Raw genomic sequence first — 21,747 nt, forward strand, 5'->3', positions numbered from 1 at the left:
TCTCAATTGTGCGGCCAGCGGGCAGGTTGTTAAGCTGGTTGGATCTGTTCTCTGATCGTAAACAGACCAATGAGTTTACGATTGAAGGGTATGTACAATCCTGTCTCCACAAGCAACCACACCACAGTCACATGGCGATGGCAAACTTCTGAGTTTCCGATAACTGAGGATGTTTTTGTTGATTTCATGAAGATGGACATTCACAGTCTGTCTTTTGTCCCTCATTCATGTGCCTTTCCTGCCCCCAAACACACGCACACACACACACACACACACATACACACACACGCCACTTCATGGGAATATTGATGTTTATTCCTTACTAGCCCCCTCACCCCTACTCTCCAAAAAAAAAACAAGCAAAAAAAAAACTATTCCTGAACCTCTATGGTGGCATTAGGAATGATGGCACTCAAACTGTGTCTGTTCTTGACAGAATAGCCGCTGACAAAGACACAGAGCTCGCCATGCCATTGCTCGTTCTTATTTGGCTGCATGTGCGTGTGTAAGAGCAGCTGTTGTCAGGCCATCTTTGAGTTAAAAGAGGAAAGAAGAAAAAAAGAAAAAAAAAACAGTGAGGCTAGGAAATCCCCTGCAGTAGGCCAAACTGCGTCGCAACATCAGTAATGTGTGCATGAGATTTGCAGTCACAGTGCAGATCAGAGTAGCACAGTACTTGGCACCACAGTAGTTTAAATAAAAGTATCGGTTGATAATCAATAATCATAGTCTTATGCAGACATGTGTTCTGTTTTTTTTTTTTTTTTTTTTTGCAGTGATCATATAATGATTGCATTTCAAATTGAATAGAATCATTGAATCACCAGAATCTTTACACGATTTTGACTATAACAAATATATTTATTCTAACTGTACAGAATCACAGTTACTAAGAATCTTTTGCTTTAGTCTATTTATTGGTTTCAGTTTCAGAGGAAAGTACTTACTGTAAAGTCATGCAAGCTCATTAAATAATCTGTAGTTCTGTAGTTAACCCAAGCAAATCAAAATAGAATGTGTTGTCAAAAGAAAACACTGTGTCCCACATATTGCCTCAGGCTGGGGAACCATAGGGGATGCAGGTGTTTAATGTACTGCACAGGTTTTCCCTGAAGGGAAGCAGCATCGTCATACTGCTTTTATTCAATTTGACACGTTGCCCGACCATGGTTGTTCCACACTTTTTAATGCTGCAATTAAGCAATAAGAAAGTGTTTTATGCATGGGGAAGATGGACTGGTTAACCCACCCATCCAGAAGATGTGCATCTCTGCACTTATAAACACCAGAATATTTATGCTCTACCGTTGAAGTCAGTAATACTATTCAAATAGTATTATTTGTTATTGCAGGGGATAAGCAACATAATTGTACAAACTGTTGCTGTTTTCTGTTACCGTTTAACTAGAGCGAATCAACTTCTTGGACAGACACCAGGTCCCCCCTTTTGAGCTGAAAATATCAGGGCCTTTCACTAAGTGGGAAATCCCCGGCTGTCTAAACACAGTGAATTCGCTTCCCCCCCAGCCACCAGTTTCCTTAAAAAACGCCTCTCGGACACAAGCTAAAGTGTGTAGGTGAGTGTTTGTTTGTTTTGCATTCTCATACAAAAAAAAGATGTGAGTGATTTTACAGTATAATCATCTGATTTATTTTGTTGTTGCTGCAAATTGTCATTGTTTCTTAAGTTTTAAAGCTTCTTTCATTTTTGTGACAGACTGCACAACATTGCGTGCAGTAATCTCAGAGGTTTCCTGTTTATAAAAGGGGTGAATGTATGTTTTCTTCCATAGCCTAATAATCTATTGAGTTTTGACTTACTTTGTTTGCCTCTGTTATCTTGTAAGGCACTGTGAACCAGTATGGCGTTTAGTTAGAACAGTGGCAATATTGGAGACTTGAAAACGATGTGTAGGCCTAAGCGAGCAGTAATGTACTGACATATCAGAACATATAGATGTGAATACTCACATACTGTATGACAGTATTGCCTTGGTAATATTATAAATTATAGTCCAATTCTAAATTTTAGTTGGTATGGGGTGTTGCCTTGATATTCTAATTTAACTACTACTGTATAGGCTGTAGTTCATATTGATTGTTAAATTTGTTTTATCATAGATTTTTTTTAACAAAAAGATTGATTGTCCAAAAATTTTGGTCATGGGTCATTATTCAAATAAAATATAGCCTACAGGGTTGAGCTGCGCTCCGTTTTCAATCCCTAGATTCCTTAGGTGCGACATTCAAGGTAATAGTTCAGAACAACCGAGAAGGACTCATAGGAAAGAATTGGGTCTTTCATTGTAATAGGCTACACAGCTATAAATGCTGTGTTATAAGAGCATGAAATCTTTCTAGGAGTCTGAACAGCAGTCCGTGCACTTTTGACACTCACTGTTGGCCTAATTCTGAAAGCTGAATAAATAAATAAACAATAAATACAATATGTGATTTAGTTTTTGTCTGCAGGCCAAATAGCCTATAGCCTATTTGTTAAAGGTTTATCACACAAAATATAGGCTACTTAGGCATACAACTAATTCATATCATGAAAGTAGGCCTAACGTGGAGGTTATGACAGTAGTCAAACTGCTACTTTCTTAGGCTGTAGGCTGTAGGCTGTATTAAACAGTTTAAGATGTTCAACAGCATTTAACATGATTTGTTGAGCCTATTGGCATGGTCTCCAGCATGTCATCACTGAAACATTTTAGGAAATGAGTCAGATTAATTCATTTTTTGGTAACATGCACAGACAATTAATCTACCAGACTCAAGTAGGCTACATGTAAGTGCATGTCTAGATGGAGGGACAAGGATCACTAATTTATATCTTGGCTGGGAAATAACTTTTAAAAAAAACCAAGAAGGATGAAAACAGAGTGCCTATAGCATACTTATCATTTGCTTAGAACATTTATCATAAATAGCCCAATTCAATTGAACAACAGACTTTACCACTCTAAAAAACATTTCAATTCTAACAACTCTGTTTTGACACTTTGACACTTGTCACTCAAAAAGATCTGGTAATTTTGAACTATGTCTTTAAATATTAAAATAAGCAAACAGCATTAAGCTCGTCATTGGTTCATTGGGCTGTCAACCATGGCTGTTTACATCAAGGTGGAATTTCCCTGGTTACGACATGGACTTCCGCAATTTTTTTGGACAAACGAAGATACTTCTCCGTCTGAAAGGTAGCTTGTCCCGTCTCGTTTGAATTGTAGCCTATGTCTATTTGTTTTAGACTAGAGGCAGTTGTTTCTTTATGTTGACACAAGGATGGCTTATATTGTATGACTTGCTTTGTCGTAGGAAGTAAGCGTGTAGTCAACAGCTGACCAAGGTAACGTTATTTAACATTAACGTTAATGCCTGGGTAACCTGTTCAAGAAAATATCGTTAGCAATTTGGCAATAGCTAACTTCGCTAAATTCAGCTAACAGTTAGAACTACAGCTTCATGTGTCAAACCCAAGGATCATGATTAGGGGTAATTCTACGATGTCTAGCTTGATGTGTCTTGTCAGCTTTAATGTTACATGAAAAATAACGTTCACGTTAATGTTGCGACCTAGTGTCCAACCATACCTGGCTGAAAAGCAGCTTGCCAACACACCAGATGGTTCGTGTTTGTTGTGTACATTTTGCATAGCTAGCATATCTATCAAAGATTGCTATGATGGCGAGCTAGCTTGTATTGTCTAGTCACTTGGAAGTGGTTGCTAACGATTAGTCACCAGATTACACAGATTTATCTCCTGACAATTATTGGTAACGTTTAACTTTAATGTTAGATTATTAGCCATGGATCGATAGCTTGCTGTTGCACTGGTTAGCTATCGATGGTGACATTAACCAAGCTTGCTAGCTATCGGTTTGACATTCGATTGTTCCTCGGAAAACTTATGTCAGTCGGCCGAGAAAATGAAAAAGAAACCACGACGTTGTCATGGCTAAGTTGGCATGTAAATCTTATGTTGTCGCTAGTCACTGCTCTAACGTTACCTCTGCTGTGTTGGTGGCCTTGCTGTATGTGTCGTGACAATGTAGCATCTATTCATGTTTTCAGCTAATTCGTGGCAGTTGAGGTTGTGCTTGGCAGTTTCAAACTGTGCATGGAGGGCAGCAAGACAGTGGACAAAACCTTTCTGTTGGTCATCTTGTAGGCCTACTCTTGGCAAAGACTAAACAGAAGCCAGTAGAGTCAATGTCATTCCGTTTGTGTTGTTGTTTTGATTGACATTTGTACAGTAGCTGACCGTGTTGCTTAGCAGGAACAGGGATGTTCATAATGGACTTCCTTACCAGTAAGACACTGCGATAACAAGAAACACAGTAACCATTGATGAATATAGCCGAAGTGCTTCAACAATATCTTTATGTGGGTGGAATCCCCCGCTATTCTAAGAGGTCCCTCTGCTACTGTTCCTGATTTTACTATAGCTGGCATGTCCATTCAAATCACCTGGTTTAAAATAGCAACTCAAAAATGCTCTGCAAGGGACTCATTCAAATGTCAGACTTTTGAATTGCAAAAGGTCAACGCATATGTGAAGTACACAGCCAAAGATGTAATCGGTACCCAGAGGAGGTCGTAGCAGGCCTGGCGAACAATGTCATTTGTCAGATCTTTAAATATGGAAAAACAAAAAAATGAAAACACATGTGAATGTTGAGCTGCATTCCAACTGTTTCTGTCTCTCTCTGTCCCTCTCTCTCTCTCTCTCTCTCTCTCTCTCTCTCTCTCATTCTGTCTCTCTGTCTCCCTCTCTCCCTTTCTCTCAACCCCCTCTGTGGTCCAGGAGTGATGCTTGCTCAGTGCTGAGAAGGCGATGATGGAGGGAAAGGGCCCGTACCGAATTTACGACCCCGGTGGGAGCGAGTGCCAAGTCCGCGAAGAGTCCAGCAGCGCCAGTGCCGGCGGCAGCTACAGGCAGCTGCTGGAGGAGAACAGCGTACTACGGGAGCGCATGAAGGGCCTCAAGAGTCTCGGTGAGCCAAAGCCCAAGGCATTCGTCTACACGTCTGGCCCCTAAGTGCTTCTTTATTTATGATATTTTAGTCCTTTTACCCTTTATTTATTCTATTTATTTATTGAGACCAAGTACTGTGAAACTGAATTGCCCAGTGTTGGGACAGATACAACTTTCTGAATCTGAATCTGAATCTGAATTGATGTGTCAAGTCTATTTTGGTGTGTTTGTCTGAGGCTTGACAGGTGGAAAGAGATGAGATGCTGTGCCATGGAGATTTGGTTTCTAGGTAGAATAGCCTACGTGTGGAATGACACACGGGGCGGGGGGAGTGTGGGGGTTCGGGGGGCAGGGGGTTGGGTCATTTCATTCTAGAACTGACTGTATGTCATGGATTATAGCGATCAGCATTATGGTGGACTGGTATTACTGTGGAGGATGTTTTGTTGGTTTCATGTCGGTAATGAGAGGTTACATAGCGTTTGGCTTCCCTTTTCACATGTGAACTTGTGTCATGATCATCTCATTTTGTCAGGCAGTGAGGTCATGTTGTTGCACACTTGTCATTTGGGTTTGGTAAAGCCTTGAGATTAGTCATGGAAGTATTCCAAGAAGAGAAGTGATGAAATAAGGTGAGGGGATCTCAATCATGTTAAGTGATTTTTTTTTATGACTTCCCAGTACTGTAGCACTCTTGGGATAAAAGTGTATGATTGTACAGTAATAGGTATGACAGTATGATAGGCTCATGACTGTGAATAGTGGTACAGCTAAATGAGGGGCGGTGTAGAGAGAGGTAGCCTAATAGTTCTCTGTTTTGATTATTCGGTATCTATTTTTAAAAAGGTACTATTTGAAACCGAAAAATGGGAGTTCAAAGACTTGGCATCTAATTTTGGACCTTTTGTGACCTAATGTGACCTTTTTAGGACGTGCCCCCATCATATTTAAAAAAGAAAAAATGTGCCCTGACCAGTTCCTCTTGTGGTGCCGTGTGATCTGAGTACAGAGAGTTTGTTTGATAGATTGTATGGGCGGTGAAGAGCTGCGTGCCAGATGCACACTGTGTTTTGTAACGGTACTTGCATCTCTGTCTCTTATTCCTCCTATGCCTATGTTTCCCTCCCTCTCTCTCTCTCTCTCTCCATTCCTCACATCTGTATGCCTCCTTCTCTCTCTTTCTCTCTTTACCCCTCCTTCCCTCATCTCTCTCTCTCTCCATCCCTCCATTCCTCACATCTGTATGCCTCCCTCTCTCTCTCTTTCTCTCTATTGCTCCTTCCCTCATCTCTCTCTCTCTCTCTCTCTCCCTCTCTACTCCTCCCTTCCTCGCTCCCTCTGCGGTCTGTCCCTCAGGAGACCTGCTGGAGGAGTCCCAGATGGAGGCGTCCAAGCTGAGGAAGCGGGTGGAGGAGCTGGTGCGGGACAACGAGGCTCTCAAGTCCTCCACCCCCAGCTTCGCATCCAGCCTCTGCATGGGGACCCCCGTCCAGACAGAGACTCAGGGTGAGAGCCGTGGGCCAAGAGCTTCTGATGTGTTTCTTGACCTGTGCATACAGTAATTTCTTTTGTATTAGCCGCGTAGATAGATAGATAGATAGATAGATAGATACAGATAGATAGATACTTTATTGATCCCCAAGGGGAAATTCAAGTATAATAGTGAGTATAACCCTCAGGACAAATGTTTTATGCAAGTTAAACAAACAAAACCATATTGATACCATATTAACTGTTCCCATGTATTAATCTCATAGCTGAGGAAATTTTGCAAAATCAATTAATAGACTCCAGCTAATACTTGTGAAAGTACGGTAGATACTGTTGAGATTGCAAGGCATGCTCTTGAGATTGCGAAAAGTGTACAAAAGGCACGGTAATCCAGGGCAAGTAGCCTAAGTTTTGGGTGTTGGACTAAAGGGAAAGGTCATGGCGATAACATTAAAGTCGGCACACCAGACATGCCTCCTTAAGAAAATATTTAATGATATGAGGTTTCAGGTCAAGTCCTTGCCTAGAATACTGTAGATGTGAAAGCGCTTGGGATTGCAAACAAAAATCTTACAGTAGGTTAAGATTTGGGGGAGAAGGTTTATATAAATTATTTGTGTGATGGTATGTTGATCAAGCAGAGTCTGTCAAGTTTTACATGGCAAGTTTATTTTTTTGTTGATATGTCTGCATCTCCTCATGACCTAATTTAAAAACTGTTAGCATCTTGAAGTTATTGAAGAGGGATATATCGTTTGGATTGTTTTGGTTTGTGGTTCGCTGCTGTGCTCTTCTGATGACGACTCTTGTCTGTCGCTCTCTCTCCCTCTGTGTAAATTCCCCTCAGGCCATGCCAAACACCACACTCATCCGAGTGCTGATTGCACAGAAACGCGGGAATGCATGACTGCGAAGGCTGTCCAATCAGACCTCAATGTGAGTGAATGCGTGCCTTCCTCCCCATCCCATCAGAACAGTACTGAATACATGCTGATTATAGGAAAAAGAGAAAAAAAAAGCGCTGTATTGCTCAATATTGTGCTTTTCTCAAGCAGTGCATCAGCTAATCTTGTCTCCGGTTTTGCAGCAAGGGTCTGTATCTTCTAAAGAAACTCAGTAATTTCTCACATGTGTTATTTTGTGTGTGTGTTACAGGAAGTGTCTTCAGAGTTTGAGGTTGTGAATATGGAAGACCGCGGAGCTGCAGCCACTGAAAGTCAAGCGGTGCGTTCCAGTGTTTTATGGCTTCAGGGATGTGTGGACTTTTCGGAACTTCCAGCGACTTTATTTTTCCTCTTCTCGCAGTGCTGAATCCTGTAGCCTTGTCAACCACACATAGTCCACTCGACACGAGACACTATCTTGGTTTAGCTTAATTCTGATTCGTTAGGCAATGTCAATATAACATAGTAAAACCTTAGTCATACATAGTACTCACACACTTGGTAAACAACACTGTCTGTAACACATTTCTCATCCTAAGTAATAGTGATAAGTTCCCAGTATACTGTCCTCCTTGAATGGAAAATGAAAATGTTCATATCGGTTCAGATGAAGAGTGACCGAGGAGTATGAAGTGGGCGTACTAGAGGTGCTTAGGTTTCGTTTCATCCTTAAGTTTTGCTTTCCCTACTTCATGGTTGGCCATGGACACGTGTTGAGCAACCGCAGGATACGACCGGTCAAGCTTTCGCTACCGTGTTTGCCCAAAGTGTTGGATGACAGCTGTTGCTCCTGTTTCTGAACACTGTGTAATCTGTAGCCTTTTATGGTCGCTAATTGCGAACCTTGTTAGCATGGCTTCGGGCCACAGTGTGTCCTGCATGACTTCCTTTTCAGGGCGGCTCATATTGAAGTTGGTGACACAACACTTTTCATCTATTGTGCCTGTCCAGATTGACTCAATAGGGAATCCACAGGATTAACATGAATAGAACCACACACACATTCACACACACAGTGTGAGTGTGTGTGTGTGTGTGTGTGTGTGTGTTGACTCATCATGGGAACGGCAGCCAGGCTAACTATAGCTGAACGCACACACACACACACACACACACACACACATACACACACACACACACACTCACTGTGACTCTAGGTCCGTTAGCAATATCTGAAATTCCTCTCTGTGTAATAGCCGGCTGTCTCAAGAAGCCCCATAGCGCTGGCCTTAGTCAGGTGTGGTGACACAAAGAGGTGGATTCGGTGAGTCAGGGCCGGGAGGGGAGAGTCTGACTGGCTCGCCCACTGATTGTGCCGTCCCGGTCTTTCCCTCTCCAGGCCCCCGTTGCGACCGTGTCCGCGTCTGCGTCTGCGTTGGCGGCGGCGGCGGCGTCCACGTCGTCGGCGTCAGTGCCGCACCTGCCGCAGGAGAACATGGAGCTGGCCAGCCAGCTGCAGCGCCTGGAGAGCTCCTTCAGCGTGTTCGCCGAGGAGTCCAACCCCAACCAGCTGCTCGCCCACCTGGGACGCATGGCCGTCGAGTTCCACCACCTCTCCTCCAAGGTGCAGAAGAACGAGCAGAGGACCTCGCTCCTACAGGTAAGCCCCCTTCCCAACACACACACACACACACACACACACACACACACACGTGCGCCCACACACAGAAACACACGCACACAGATATTTACACATAGACCTATATACTGTACTGTACTCTCTGTCAACACGTTTTTTTTAAGTTCTTGTTTGTTCTTCTCCGTTTATTTTGTCTGTGAAAATATAGACTCTTTGTGAACAACTCCGGCAAGAGAATAGCGAACTCCGAAAGAAAATGGAGGAGGATCTGCAGTACAGGAACCGGGACTTAGAGCAACTACGGTAAGCCGGTTGCCGTGCAACACATCTTTTTGTTTCCTTCTAAAAGTTGACCTTTCACCATTTACCACGGAGAGCAAAAATACCTGTGTGACCTGATATTTGACAAAAGAAAAGAAACTGTGACAAGCAAGGTTTTAGACTTCCAAGAACAGGATACAATAAATTGCATCTCCTTTTTTGATGGTTTTGTTTTTGGTATTGCAGGGTCTTTCCATGGAAGGACCCCCCCCCCCCCCCCCCCCCCCCCGCCTCCATAAATCCCAAACATACTTTTGTTCTAAACTGACCGAATGACCTCTACGGGAATCTCAGTACTTGCTCAGCCCCTCTTGACTCACACTTTCGCTTTTGCTCTGGCACACACACACACACACACACACACACACACACACACGGACGTGTCCTCCACAGGCAGGAGAACTTGAAGCTGAAGGAGCAGATCGCCGGAGGTGGAGAGCCGGGGGCCACATACAAGCAGGAGGCCCGAGCGTCCGAGCCCAAGGAGGAACCCGCCAAAGAGGAACCGGCTAAAGCCAAGGTGGAGGTGACCATGATGACGCAGCAGGTAAAGAACGGAACTCTGTGTGTTCTAGAACGATTCTAGGGTGCTACAGTATGTTCTCTCAAATCTTTTTTTTTTCACTACCTAGAGTCTCAAAATACCCATGTAGTGTTTGGGGTACTTTTATTCATAACTTCATCTGGTTAGTCAAATCAGCAGAGGCACTCCAGTGATGTTATGATGGAACAAAGCAAGTTATGACTGTCCTACGTTGTACATTGATATATTACAATCCAGGCTCAGATTGGTAGCTCAGTCATGATCTTAAGAGTCATACCCATGAGGGATTGTGATTTATTAGTTAAGTTTTTGATATTAATCAAACATTTGACATTCATTTCAAATTATGTGAAAGCAGTTCCAGTTTACCTTTGTGTTCTTGGGATAGTCGTAAAGGGAGGGTTGTCATCATGCTCATCTCCTGAGTCAACTTGACCACTAGCTGTGTTGGGAAAACCGTTAAAGTCCCACCCCATTCCAGCTTCTTGTCATGTCTGTGTAATTTCCCCTTTTTTTTTTTTTAAATTAATAGTAATGAGTTTCACAGTCTGGTCATTCATTGCTGACAAGTGGAGTTTTGCTTTGTATTACTGTTCAGCTGTTGTGCAAGAGTACATCTGTGGTGGAAGGATGTTGAAATACTACCGCTTATGATCATAACAAAAAAACTGTTTGGGAACTAAACCCCAAATAAATGTGGTAATTCAGTATCATCAATTTCCTAATGCCTGATGGTCTGGTGGTCAGAATGCTGTTTACTAAGAGGAAGTCCCATTCTCTATCCAGACTGGGAAAGTGCTTGAGAAAACCCCAGCCAAGACCTGTGACCCAGAGATGTATGAGAAGAGGATCAAGCTTCTGGAGAAGCAGAGGAAAGACGTAAGCTCCCTTCCATCGCTCACGTAGAGAGTCTCTTTTTTAGGGGAAGGGCAGCAGACGAGAAATACACATTGACGCATATACATAATCATGTGTGCACACACACACACACAGACACACACACAGACACACACACACATACAAACACATGCAGACAGACAGACACACACACACTTGCACGCACACACTCACACACACACACACTCATTCTGGGTGACTACTGTATATCAGTGCAGCAGAGTAGAATAAACATGCATGGTACAGTATGCATGCATGGTCAACCGGTTTCTGTGCTTTGTTCTCAGGTTCTGGAGGTGAATAAGCAATGGGATGTGCAGTGGACCGCCATGAAGACCCAGTTTGAACAGAAGGTAATATTTTATATATCCACGAGGGAAAGAGCGCGCGAGAGAGAGAGAGTTTTGTTTGTTTTGGAGTCAAAAGAGCGATCCAGTATTGGAGTCCATTTGTGGAGACAAAAGAAATAAGATTAGTATCAGTGCCTTAGCACCTGGACTTTGTCCACATTACTTTCGTTTTTTATGTATTTATTTTTGCATGGATTTCCTCTAAATGAGATTAGATTATCAAAATGGAAACTGGTCGGGTAAAGTGCGGGATTCAAATATTCTGTCTGTGGTAAAAGAACGCGAGACATGCTTTTTGCTTATGCTGCTTCCACACTTACTGTGAGAGAAAAGTCTGATGTGTGGAGCTAATGGATGGAACTACAGTAATAACTCGGTCCTGGAGGATCTGGAGAGGGCTCCGGTCCAGTCCAGTGGATACCTCCCTCTCTTTCTGTCTCCGGTGGGCATCTGGAGCACCAATGGTCTGCCCAGGCTCAGATCCTGAACCCGCCGCTGCGATTCCACGTCACTTTAGATAACTGCTAAAAAAAAAAAAAAAAAAAAAAAAAATAACTTAAATTTTACTTTTGCTGTGACCGTGACTTCATCAGTCTCTCTCTCTCTCTCTCTCTCTCTCTCTCTCTCTCTCTCTCTCTCTCTTCTCTTCTCTTCTCCCTCTTTCTCTCTCTTGCTGTTACCCCATTCAGACAGCCCTGTAAAACCATTTACTGAGCATTTATTTAGCTTTTCGTCTGTCACTATTTCTGTTTCTCTAGCTCATACTCTCTCTTGCGCTTTCTCTCTCTCTTACTCGCTCGCTCGCTCTCTCGCGGTCCTATCTCTGTTCGCTTTGACAGCTTTTGAAAAAAAAATTGCAGAGGCCACATCCCTCCTGTCACACCTCAAACAGAATTTCCCTCACCTCTCTGGTACCCGCCAACTTCCTGCCGTGGCGAGGGGGGGTGGGGGGATAGGGTGGAGGGGGGGGGGCATAATGTGGGGGGAGCCCAAAGTTACGCAGATCCAGGTCTGCTGTGGTGACTGCAATAAGAATGGCAGTGGTTTGCTGTCTCGAATGGGCTTGAAAGCTGTTTTTTTTTTTTTTTGGTTGTGTGTGTGTTTGTGTACTGTATGTGTATCCGTACGTTGTCGCGTTGACGTCACGCGGCCTGTGCGCACAAACACACACACCGACTGGAACAAAAATAAAATCCGGCCTTTGAACCTGTTTACATGCGTCTTTGTTTCCAGACAATGGCCTGACTCATTTGAAAACATGTTTTCTGCTTCTTCGAGGGTAGTATTAAAAAAATAAGCCTAGTCAGCCTAGACAGAAGACTGTCTAAAGCCAGTAGGGTCTACCCTCGATACAGTGATACTGAGATTCACTACAGAAAGGTCAGCGTCGTACTCACTTGTCCTGTGTGGCACGAAGTGACTGTATTACGCCACGTCCGAGCCAAACAATGAAACATCACTGTGACGAGATGAATCGAATGTATATCGTAAACCCCCTGAGTTAGAGCAACAGGAAGTTTCAGATCATTAGATCAGTACAATAGATAAGAGTCCTCACTATAGCACTGAATGATTTTGAAAGGCGACGGCGAATGGTGACGTTTCTCTTGTCAAATACTTGTGTGTTAATCTGTAGGCCGCTGTCGCACAAGATGAGCAAACTGAAACTCTGTTGTCAGAATGTGTCAAAATGTCATTGGTTTGACCCTATAACACATGAATCAATTTGGTCAGCAAAGTGTTTTTAAACAGGTTTCTTGTAGCAGTATCTGTAGCCCCTGCTATTCCTATGTATTGACATACAGTAGTCATGAAGATCTGTATACTCCTTTATATGTGTGTATTGTGTGTGTGTGTAAATAATCAACTGATGGTCAGCAATCAGTTGATGCGTCCATGTGCGCTTTGTTGGTTGACTGTTTGTTGATGGTCTCCCTTGCCCTTCTTCCTCCCAGATCACAGACCTGCGGCAGCGGCTTGCCGACTCCCAGAAGGCCGTGCTGGAGCTGGAGACGGAACGGGAGCAGAGGCAGCGCGACTACGACAAGAAGCTGCTGCTCGCCAAGTCCAAGATCGAGAACGTGCAGGTGAGTCCCTCCCAGCGTGCATACCTTACCTAAAATACCCCACCAACCCCCCCCCCCCCCCCCCCCCATACCTTCCCAGGTACTGTGCGGTCAGGTCAGATAACCCCCCTCGCCTGCCACTTGCCCCAGCAGAGGGGTATTTACACTCGTTTAGAATGATTGATGCTGTTATTTACCCCGTGCCCCTGGGGTGCTCCAGAAGCGAATCAGGTGCTCTGGCACTCGCGCCAGACTCCCGTAAACAGAGCCCATCGCCCTCGCGTTAAGTAGTTGGCTCGGAAACAGTTCTTAGAAGGAAAGCCGATTCTGTAGTTTGGGCCGCAAGAATTAGCCCGGGGCCACCGTCTGTCTATCTGCCTCTCATTATCACGGGAGGTGTTGACAGCCCGCTGTGGCACGATGCTCGCGGGCCTTTGGGGAAGACAAGTACGTGCGTGGCACAGTAGCTGGCACGAGCTCCACTGTTGGTGCCAGGCATGTCCACGGAATGTACAAACAGGTCGTAAGCTCACTGAAGTGGCACGGCTACTGTTTCGAGGAAAGCGCTTCTGTCTTACCTGTTGTACGGCCGTGCCGTTTTGTGGTGTTTGTGGCCTTGAACGTGTTGCATGAACACCTTCTGCTCCCTTATCTCTTCCTCATGACCTATCAGAATAGCTGTTGTACCTTGAACAAAGTAATTATTTTATGACTCATTGAGTATGGTTTTTGTGTGCACAAAAAAAAAAAACGCTCCTCTGAAGTTAGAGCCATGTTACAGTAGTATCTCACGCGGGAGTTGTGAGCGTCTCGTAGTAACACTGTTGTATTTCGCATACTGGTTTGTGCACTTCTTCTTACCTGTTTCTCACGTGGTGCGTTTCCCCGTATCACTTCCACCGTGAGAAGGACTCGGTTTTTTCCCCTTTCCCACACGAGTCTCACCTGTACTGAAAAAAAAAAAAAAAGACTCCAGATCAGTTCGAGCAGTTGTGGTGGCAAACGTCCTCAAAACCTCTACGAGACCGAACTTTCGTAGTCTCGTAACCTGATGTCCCTTTTGAGTGATTGGGGATTTTATGATGTTCACAGGATTTGCATACGCTGACCACTGTGAGGTCTTGTATCATAGTCTTTATTCACACGTGTTTCCAGTAAGCGTTTGAATGTAGTCATGCGTATGACGCATAGAAGCACATGAGGGCCAATGATTTTAAGATGCTGTCCGCGATTCGGTTTTGGTCTTCAAAAATATTGATATTGAGTGGCCAGTCAAATTGGTCTATACCCCTTCCTTGTTCCTTGGTTTGGATTGTTTATAGCTTTCTAAAGATGGTGTTTGCACGTCTGTACAGGCCACTGAAGTGTGTGTGTTTTTTTGTGTGTGTGTGTGTGTAGGGTGAGAAGGAGTGTCTGACGTCGGAGACCTGTGAGCTGAAACAGAAGGTGCGCTACCTGCAGGACCAGCTGCTACCGCTCACCAAGCAGCGGGAGTACCAGGAGAAGGAGATCCAGCGCCTGAACCGAGTTAGTGTACACACACACACACACACACACACACACACACACACACACCAAGCAGCGGGAGTACCAGGAGAAGGAGATCCAGCGCCTGAACCGAGTTAGTGTACACACACACACACACACACACACACACACACACACACACACACACACACACACACACACACACACACACACACACACACACAAGCAGCGGGAGTACCAGGAGAAGGAGATCCAGCGCCTGAACCGAGTTAGTGTACACACACACACACACACACACACACACACACCAAGCAGCGGGAGTACCAGGAGAAGGAGATCCAGCGCCTGAACCGAGTTAGTGTACACACACACACGCACGCACGCACGCACGCACTGTAGGCATGCACACATGCATGCGCACTCACCACACACACACACCTACACACACACACACCTACATACACACACACACACACACACACACCTACACACACACACACACACACACACACACACACACACACACACACCTACATGCGCATGCACACACACACCTACAATCGAAGAATTTCTTGTGTTTTCTTTAAAAAATGACACAAACCGGTAAATCGATTATAAAAATAGTTGCCGATTTAATTTAATAGTCGACAACTAATTGATTAATCGTTGCAGCCCTAGATCCAATACAGTTATTGGTTATCCAATACAACACATACAGTTAGTCTTTGACATTGTTTATCATATCATTTCATCAGCAATATTCTCTTAGTAAATGTTAATTAGTTTTAATTGTATTTTCCCATCGACGCATACGCAAACACACACACATTTACTCACTGATCCATATTCTCATTAACACATTTTTATTTGCTCTAATGATAGCTTTCCCACTTGCGTACACACTCATACAAAAACATCAGCCACGTACTGCTTTGTGTCATGTCTGCTGTAAATGTCTTGATCAGTAAAAGGTGTTTCATGGGCATTGTAAAAAAAGATGAACTTCACTCCTTTTAAGACAACATTTGTTAAAATGTAACACGCATACAGTGGTTGTGACGTACTGTAGACAGTCTCTTGATCCTTTTAAGGGTAGTTCATTATACCAGTTTTAAATACTTTTCACAATTAAGTAGTTTGTAGTAAATAGTTCAGCAACTGCATAATCTAAATTGGAGTATATCTTGTGTGTGTGTGTGTGTGTGTGTGTGTGTGTGTGTGTGTGTGTGTGTGTGTGTGTCTGTGTCTGTGTCTGTGTCTGTGTCTGTGTCTGTGTCTGTGTCTGTGTCTGTGTCTGTGTCTGTGTCTGTGTCTGTGTCTGTGTGTGTCTGTGTGTGTCTGTGTGTATCTGTGTGTATCTGTGTGCAAGCAGGCTCTGGAAGAAGCCCTAAACCTGCACTCGCCCTCCACGGCGCAGCAGCCAGGCATCACCCTGGGCGACGGCGCCATGAACCTGCGCTACCAGGAAGCGCTCACACAGATAGCAGTGCTAAAGGAGCAGGTAAACGCCCCGCCTCATCTCCAGCCGTCCTTTTCAATCAACAAGCAGAAATAAACATAACAGTAATTTCCCGCATATAAGCCGCATTGTGTATAAGCCGCAGGACAGTGTTTTATGCACCATATTAACTGCCCCCCTGTATTAGCCTCATAGCTGAAGAAATGTTGCAAAATCAATGTATAAGCCGTGGCTAATAGTCGGGAAATTACGGTAATTAGCACAACTCTTCAGGTATAAATAAAAATAAGCACAAGCACTCAGAGAGCGCAGACCTTTGAACCTACAGTAATTTCCCGCATATACTGTAAGCCGCATTGTGTAGAAGCCACAGGACAGTGTTTTCTGCAAGTTAAAAGAAACAAAGCGGAAGAAATTTTGCAAAATCAATGTATAAGCCGTGGCTAATAGTCGGGAAATTACAGTAAACCATTTAGATCGCCACCACATGGCCATACCATGCCATTACACCACTAAGCGAAAAACATAAACGCCTCCGGAATCCCGGCGGTGATCCGATAAAATGTTATTGTTTTTTCCTTGGGTCATTTATGACCTTCGCTGAAAATTGAATTGAAATCCATCCATTACTTTCTGAGTTATCTTGCTAACAAACAGACAAACAGACAGACAAACAAACAAACAAACTATGATGAAAACATAGATCTCACATTTATCTCTGAGGTCAGATCATTCGATTCATTTTATATTGCAAACAATTTTTTTGGCTGTTGATGCAAATTAATTTAAATGTGTCACGGCAAAGGAGTGTAGGACATCTACTGTGGGTGAATCTTTCCCTCTGACTAACATTTTGCTGAATTGCTGATTTGTTTCTCTTCATTTTTGTTTCACTTGTTGAAACCACACAGAGAAAAATCTGAATCTTGTTTTGTTTCTTGAGAGTGAGACCTGACAGCAGAAATGACACAGTCACAGTGTGATTACGGCCCTTAAGGTTTTTTGTTCCACTGATAACATCAGTGTCAGCGCACAAAATGTTAATGAGATTAAAGGCAGTTAAGGTGGTGATGAGCATGGTCCACCTTGGCTATCCTGGCCGTGACAGGCTGTAACCAGTGGGAATGCGTGCGTGTTTACATTTGTCTGAAGAGGGTCATGTTATTCTGTTGATTATTATGATCATGTTATGTCATTGTAACCGCTGTTCCTTGCTGTTCATTGCAGGTGAAGATCTTCGAGGAGGACTTCAGGAAGGAGAGGAGTGACCGGGAGAGGATGAACGAGGAGAAGGAAGACTTGCGACGCCAAGTGGAAAGACTCCAGGGGCAGATGACCAATCTAACTAACCAGGTTGGTACATGGATTTTTTTTCTTTTCTCCTTTAAAGAGGAACAGAAATCCCCACGCCACCCCTCCTCCTCCCACTCCCCCCCCCCCCCCCCCCCCCGCCTTGTCACTGAGGAGCGGCTCACACTTGAGCGGTTTCCTCACGCGTAATATCTGTTATGAGAGAATGGCCATGAAATCCCCACCCGTAAATAGACTCGTATTTACAGTAAATATTGAAAATAGCTGCGGCTGACTCGTGTTTCAGGCGGCCAAGTCACACCAGTGACGATCAGCCAGTTTCAGTATCAGATGTTTATGTATGACGATATGTTGATGTGTGAAAAAGTTAATGTGTGTCAGTGTGAAAAAGTTAATGTGTGTGTGTGGGGTGGGTGTATTTGTGTGTGTTTTAAAGCTCCACCAAGCCCAGAATGAGTGTCAGAGAGAGAGATCTGAAAGATGTAAGCTGGAGAGGCTGCAGATGCATCACAAGCAGGTACCCCTCAACTCTTACCTTGTACAACAGCGCCATCTTGTGGCTGATTTAATAATAATAAAAATCACCTTCCTCTGTGTATCAAAGCACTGCAAACATACCCCTTTTCTACCATGTACGTTTGTTGACCCATCTTGCCTACCAGTATTGATTAAACACTGTTGCATTTTCACAATTAAATCACAACGTAACTTAACTAAACGGTTACTTGACCGGCAAGATGCCGTTTCAGAACTATGACTCTTCTTACTATACTGACCACAACTTCTCGTCGGAACCTTGCAGGACGGGCAGCCAGAGCGACGCACCTCTGACCCCACCACCGGGGCGGCGGCGGCGGCAGCGGCGCCCAACGGGCCCATGAGCCCCCCGTACTGCGGGCCGTTTGTGCAGGTGGGTCACCAGGGCCTGGAGGGCTGGCCCATCCACTTCCCCCCCCGCATGCCCAACCTCAGCACGGCACCCGGCCGAGACTTCCAGCCCGTCAACCCAGTAAGCACACACACACACACACGCATGCGTACACACACACACATGCACACACACACACACACACACACACACACACACACACACACACATGCATACATACACACACTCAGGAACAAACATGCAAAGGCACACACACATACTGTATAAGAACGATTTAACGTAACACAAATCATCGCCTCTGGTTTTACCAAAGATAAGTTTGTTCTTGTTACTCGGTTTTCATCTACAAAACAAAAAAAACGAAGTGCTTGTTTTGCTCATCCGAGACGAGAGATTTAAAGATGTAACACCCACAACAACAACACACTTAGCAGCCGAGATGCAGCCGTGATGCCCGCTCTGCCCCGCTGACTGACTGACTGACTGACTGACGCTGGCTCTGGCTCTGTCTTGTTCCAGGGCTTCCCCTGGCAGTCCTCCTTCCCCGCGCCCAGGGGCAACCGAGGGCAGGCGGACACGGCACGCCCTCCTCCCGAGAACACAGGTGAGCCAGCGGCCAGCGCCGCGGGCCGCACCGCACCGCACCGCACCGCACCGCACCGCGCACAGTGTGATCTTTGTGTGCAATACATCAGTCAGTATGATTCATTGCACTGGTGGCACTTTTAATAACTCAATTATGCTGTTTTGTACACAAAAATAACATTTGTGTCCGTACCTCTGATGTTTTAATAATGCAAGATGATGTAATTTACAAGGATATTACATTTTTTCTGAAATTATCCAATTTATGATCTAGCTGAACGTAGACCAGCTACAAGGTTATATAATTTACAAGGATATATAATGGAAATTGAAAATGTGGAAAACACCCAAATTGTAATTCCCTGTAAATATTCTCAAAAAATGGAATGGACTTCTGAAATGGGTTCTGAAGTGTGTGACTGGAATTGGGCCTGCTATTCAGGACCCTCCCAAAGACGCTGGCTGCATCCCCATGATGCTGTGTGTTGACGGCACAGGGGGAGGTGGTAGACGCCTGCTGTGACCAAGTCTTTTGGAAGAGAAGCCACAAATTGTATAGTCTGACCATACTTTCAGCTCCATTAAGCTTTGGATTCAACTGCATTGATTGAATGTAAGATCTTTTAATCTTGCTTCTGTGGCTGGTGATGCTATTTTCCAATCTTCTGGTGTTGTGGGATTTGCTGCGGGGTTTTCGCTCACTTGTTAACATGCCATGTCAACTCAAAATCTAGCGTACAGTAGCACAGAGAAATGTATCCAGGTAGATGCAGAAATGGAGTTAATGCACATATTGACATGTTCCCTTTTCCTTTGTCATCAGATGCAAGCGCATCGGGTTACGGAAAAAGGGATCGCCAGAACATCGACCCCGGGAAGCACTAATGGCACAGTCGTTCTGTCCCTGGGACGGTGCCCGGCTAGTAGCAGATGCAGTTTCATTTCTGTTGGCATGGTATGGTTGTCAGAACTATAGGTTCCTACTGGATCGATATTCTATTGTAATGTTGTTTATACTTCAGTTTTATAAGCCTATTTGTGAGACACTGTTTTCCCTATCAAGAGTATATAGACATATTATTTGGATTTTTTTTTTTCTTTCTGTTTTGATTTATTGAACTTCTATTAGTTATATCGTTTTAAATTATATACGTTATTATATAATTCTATGCAGGAACCGATGGTTTTAAAGGATCAAAATTATTTTACCATCATAACTATTACCATAGCCAGTGAGTGAGTGCTTCGTATAAATGAGATGTACATCATAAAATTGACATTAATGTTAATTGAGGACTATTGTTAATTTTCAGTTGGTATGTTGTCGTAGTCCGGAATAGAGTGAAGGGAAAGGTTCTATCCTTAATGGCATATCCGGTGGCACTGGTGACGTTCTGCTGGAATGTTATTGTTAGATGATTGGTTGCCAGTTTGTTACCGATTGTAATTTTGATGTTCATCCACTGAGTTAGTTTCATTTTATGTGCTATAATTATTCAGAGATTTTTTTTTTTATCATATCGATGTGAATTACCAATGATTTATAGTTATAATTATTATTATTATTATTTATAATCTGTTACTCATAGACTATTGTTTCATTTGTCCTAAGTAATGATGTTCTTTGTGTATCTGTCAGTGTCTCCCCCCTCTTGTATATTGTAGCTGTTGAAAGATTGCAGTAAAGTGTATGCATACAAGTGCAATGTGTACACGTGGAGGTAGAAACCAACATTCTGCGTGAAAGGAGTCCCCATTTCCCCCTCTGCCTTTGATTTGGAAGCCATAAAGGGATTTGAACAGACAGGGAGTGCTGAAGGATAGGTAGTCGTTTGAAGCCCATTACTCTGAGCGATTCTGCTCTCATAGGAATGTGACATCTTCTGTTAACGTATTAGATCTTGTAGACACTTGACCTGGGACCTGCTCTGTTGATGCTAGAGCTTAACCACTAACCAACAGTAGCTACAGTAGTCTCACCATTAGGCCAATATCAATTGTTGCTCTGCAAGCTGTGCAAAACCTGTGGAAAGGCAAAAGTAAATTTGTTGGTGTATACATTGTACCGATTTTGTTCTCCTCGGCTGAGAGTTTCTTGCTGTTACAAAGACGCTGTGCGATTTATACTAATGTATATCCATCTCCACTTGCAAGTTGCCTTTTGTTGACGTCATAAAGCCTCGCCTGTAAGAACGAGATCTCTTACCTCCAAACAGCTGATCAACAAGAGTCTATTCGTGGCCTCGTTAATACCTCCAAGCAGTCTGGCGTGTCATAGACAGACGGTGCATGTGTCACAATGCCACGGCGTTGAAGGTAAACAGGATCAGCGTGACTTAATAATTCCGCTCCTGCATAATACCATGATTTGCGTTTCCTGTGATCTCCGGAATTGCAATTCAATTAGACTTGCCGTCAATATGGTATGACGTGTGTCTTGTAAATAGACATGTCTAGGTAGTTACTTTGGGACTGCACCGTACTGAGTTTCAAGTCAACGGTCTTCATCATCAAAGTTGATCAAATTCCTTCTGATTTGCAAGTGGAAGGGTTGTCAGTTGAAATGCACTTTGAAATGTCTGCTTTCTTTACTGATTTAGCTGTGATTTTGACTGGATTGTAGTTTTGTGCTTTTTGGAGTGAACCTTTTCCCCCCAGTAGGCGAAAGCACATCTTGCGTATGTGAATCCCCTTTTGTATTTGACTAGCATAATAAATATATTCTAAATGTGTTTATATCGTATTTAAGTAAGTTGACGCTCAATACGCTTGTGCTTGTTTTTTACCTTTGCTCATGCCACTGTCAAACATTACCCAAAAGAAAATATCAAATAATTAACAG

General features: G+C 43.8%; 1 protein-coding gene across 4 annotated transcripts; it reads left to right on the forward strand.

Moving 5' to 3' along the window:
* The first annotated feature begins 1,510 nt into the window (after positions 1–1,510).
* tnip1 (TNFAIP3 interacting protein 1) lies at positions 1,511–21,637 on the forward strand. Of its 4 annotated transcripts, none has more exons than XM_062525273.1 (18): positions 1,511–1,577; positions 4,811–5,000; positions 6,338–6,487; positions 7,320–7,408; positions 7,628–7,696; positions 8,756–9,016; positions 9,204–9,298; positions 9,710–9,863; positions 10,647–10,739; positions 11,045–11,110; positions 13,063–13,194; positions 14,572–14,700; positions 16,031–16,162; positions 17,348–17,473; positions 17,868–17,948; positions 18,234–18,440; positions 18,840–18,924; positions 19,729–21,637. In XM_062525273.1, the coding sequence occupies exons 2-18, from the start codon at positions 4,841–4,843 to the stop codon at positions 19,788–19,790; spliced, it is 2,091 nt and encodes a 696-aa protein (XP_062381257.1). In that variant the 5' UTR covers positions 1,511–1,577; positions 4,811–4,840; the 3' UTR covers positions 19,791–21,637. The 4 variants fall into 4 exon arrangements, with proteins under 4 accessions (XP_062381257.1, XP_062381255.1, XP_062381258.1 ...); XM_062525271.1 differs by lacking the exon at positions 1,511–1,577 and adding an exon at positions 3,102–3,203; XM_062525274.1 differs by lacking the exon at positions 1,511–1,577 and adding an exon at positions 3,102–3,203 and having other exon boundaries at positions 16,034–16,162.
* Positions 21,638–21,747: the final 110 nt, after the last annotated feature.

Source organism: Sardina pilchardus, chromosome 21, assembly GCF_963854185.1.
Source record: "Sardina pilchardus chromosome 21, fSarPil1.1, whole genome shotgun sequence".
NCBI lineage: Eukaryota > Metazoa > Chordata > Actinopteri > Clupeiformes > Clupeidae > Sardina > Sardina pilchardus.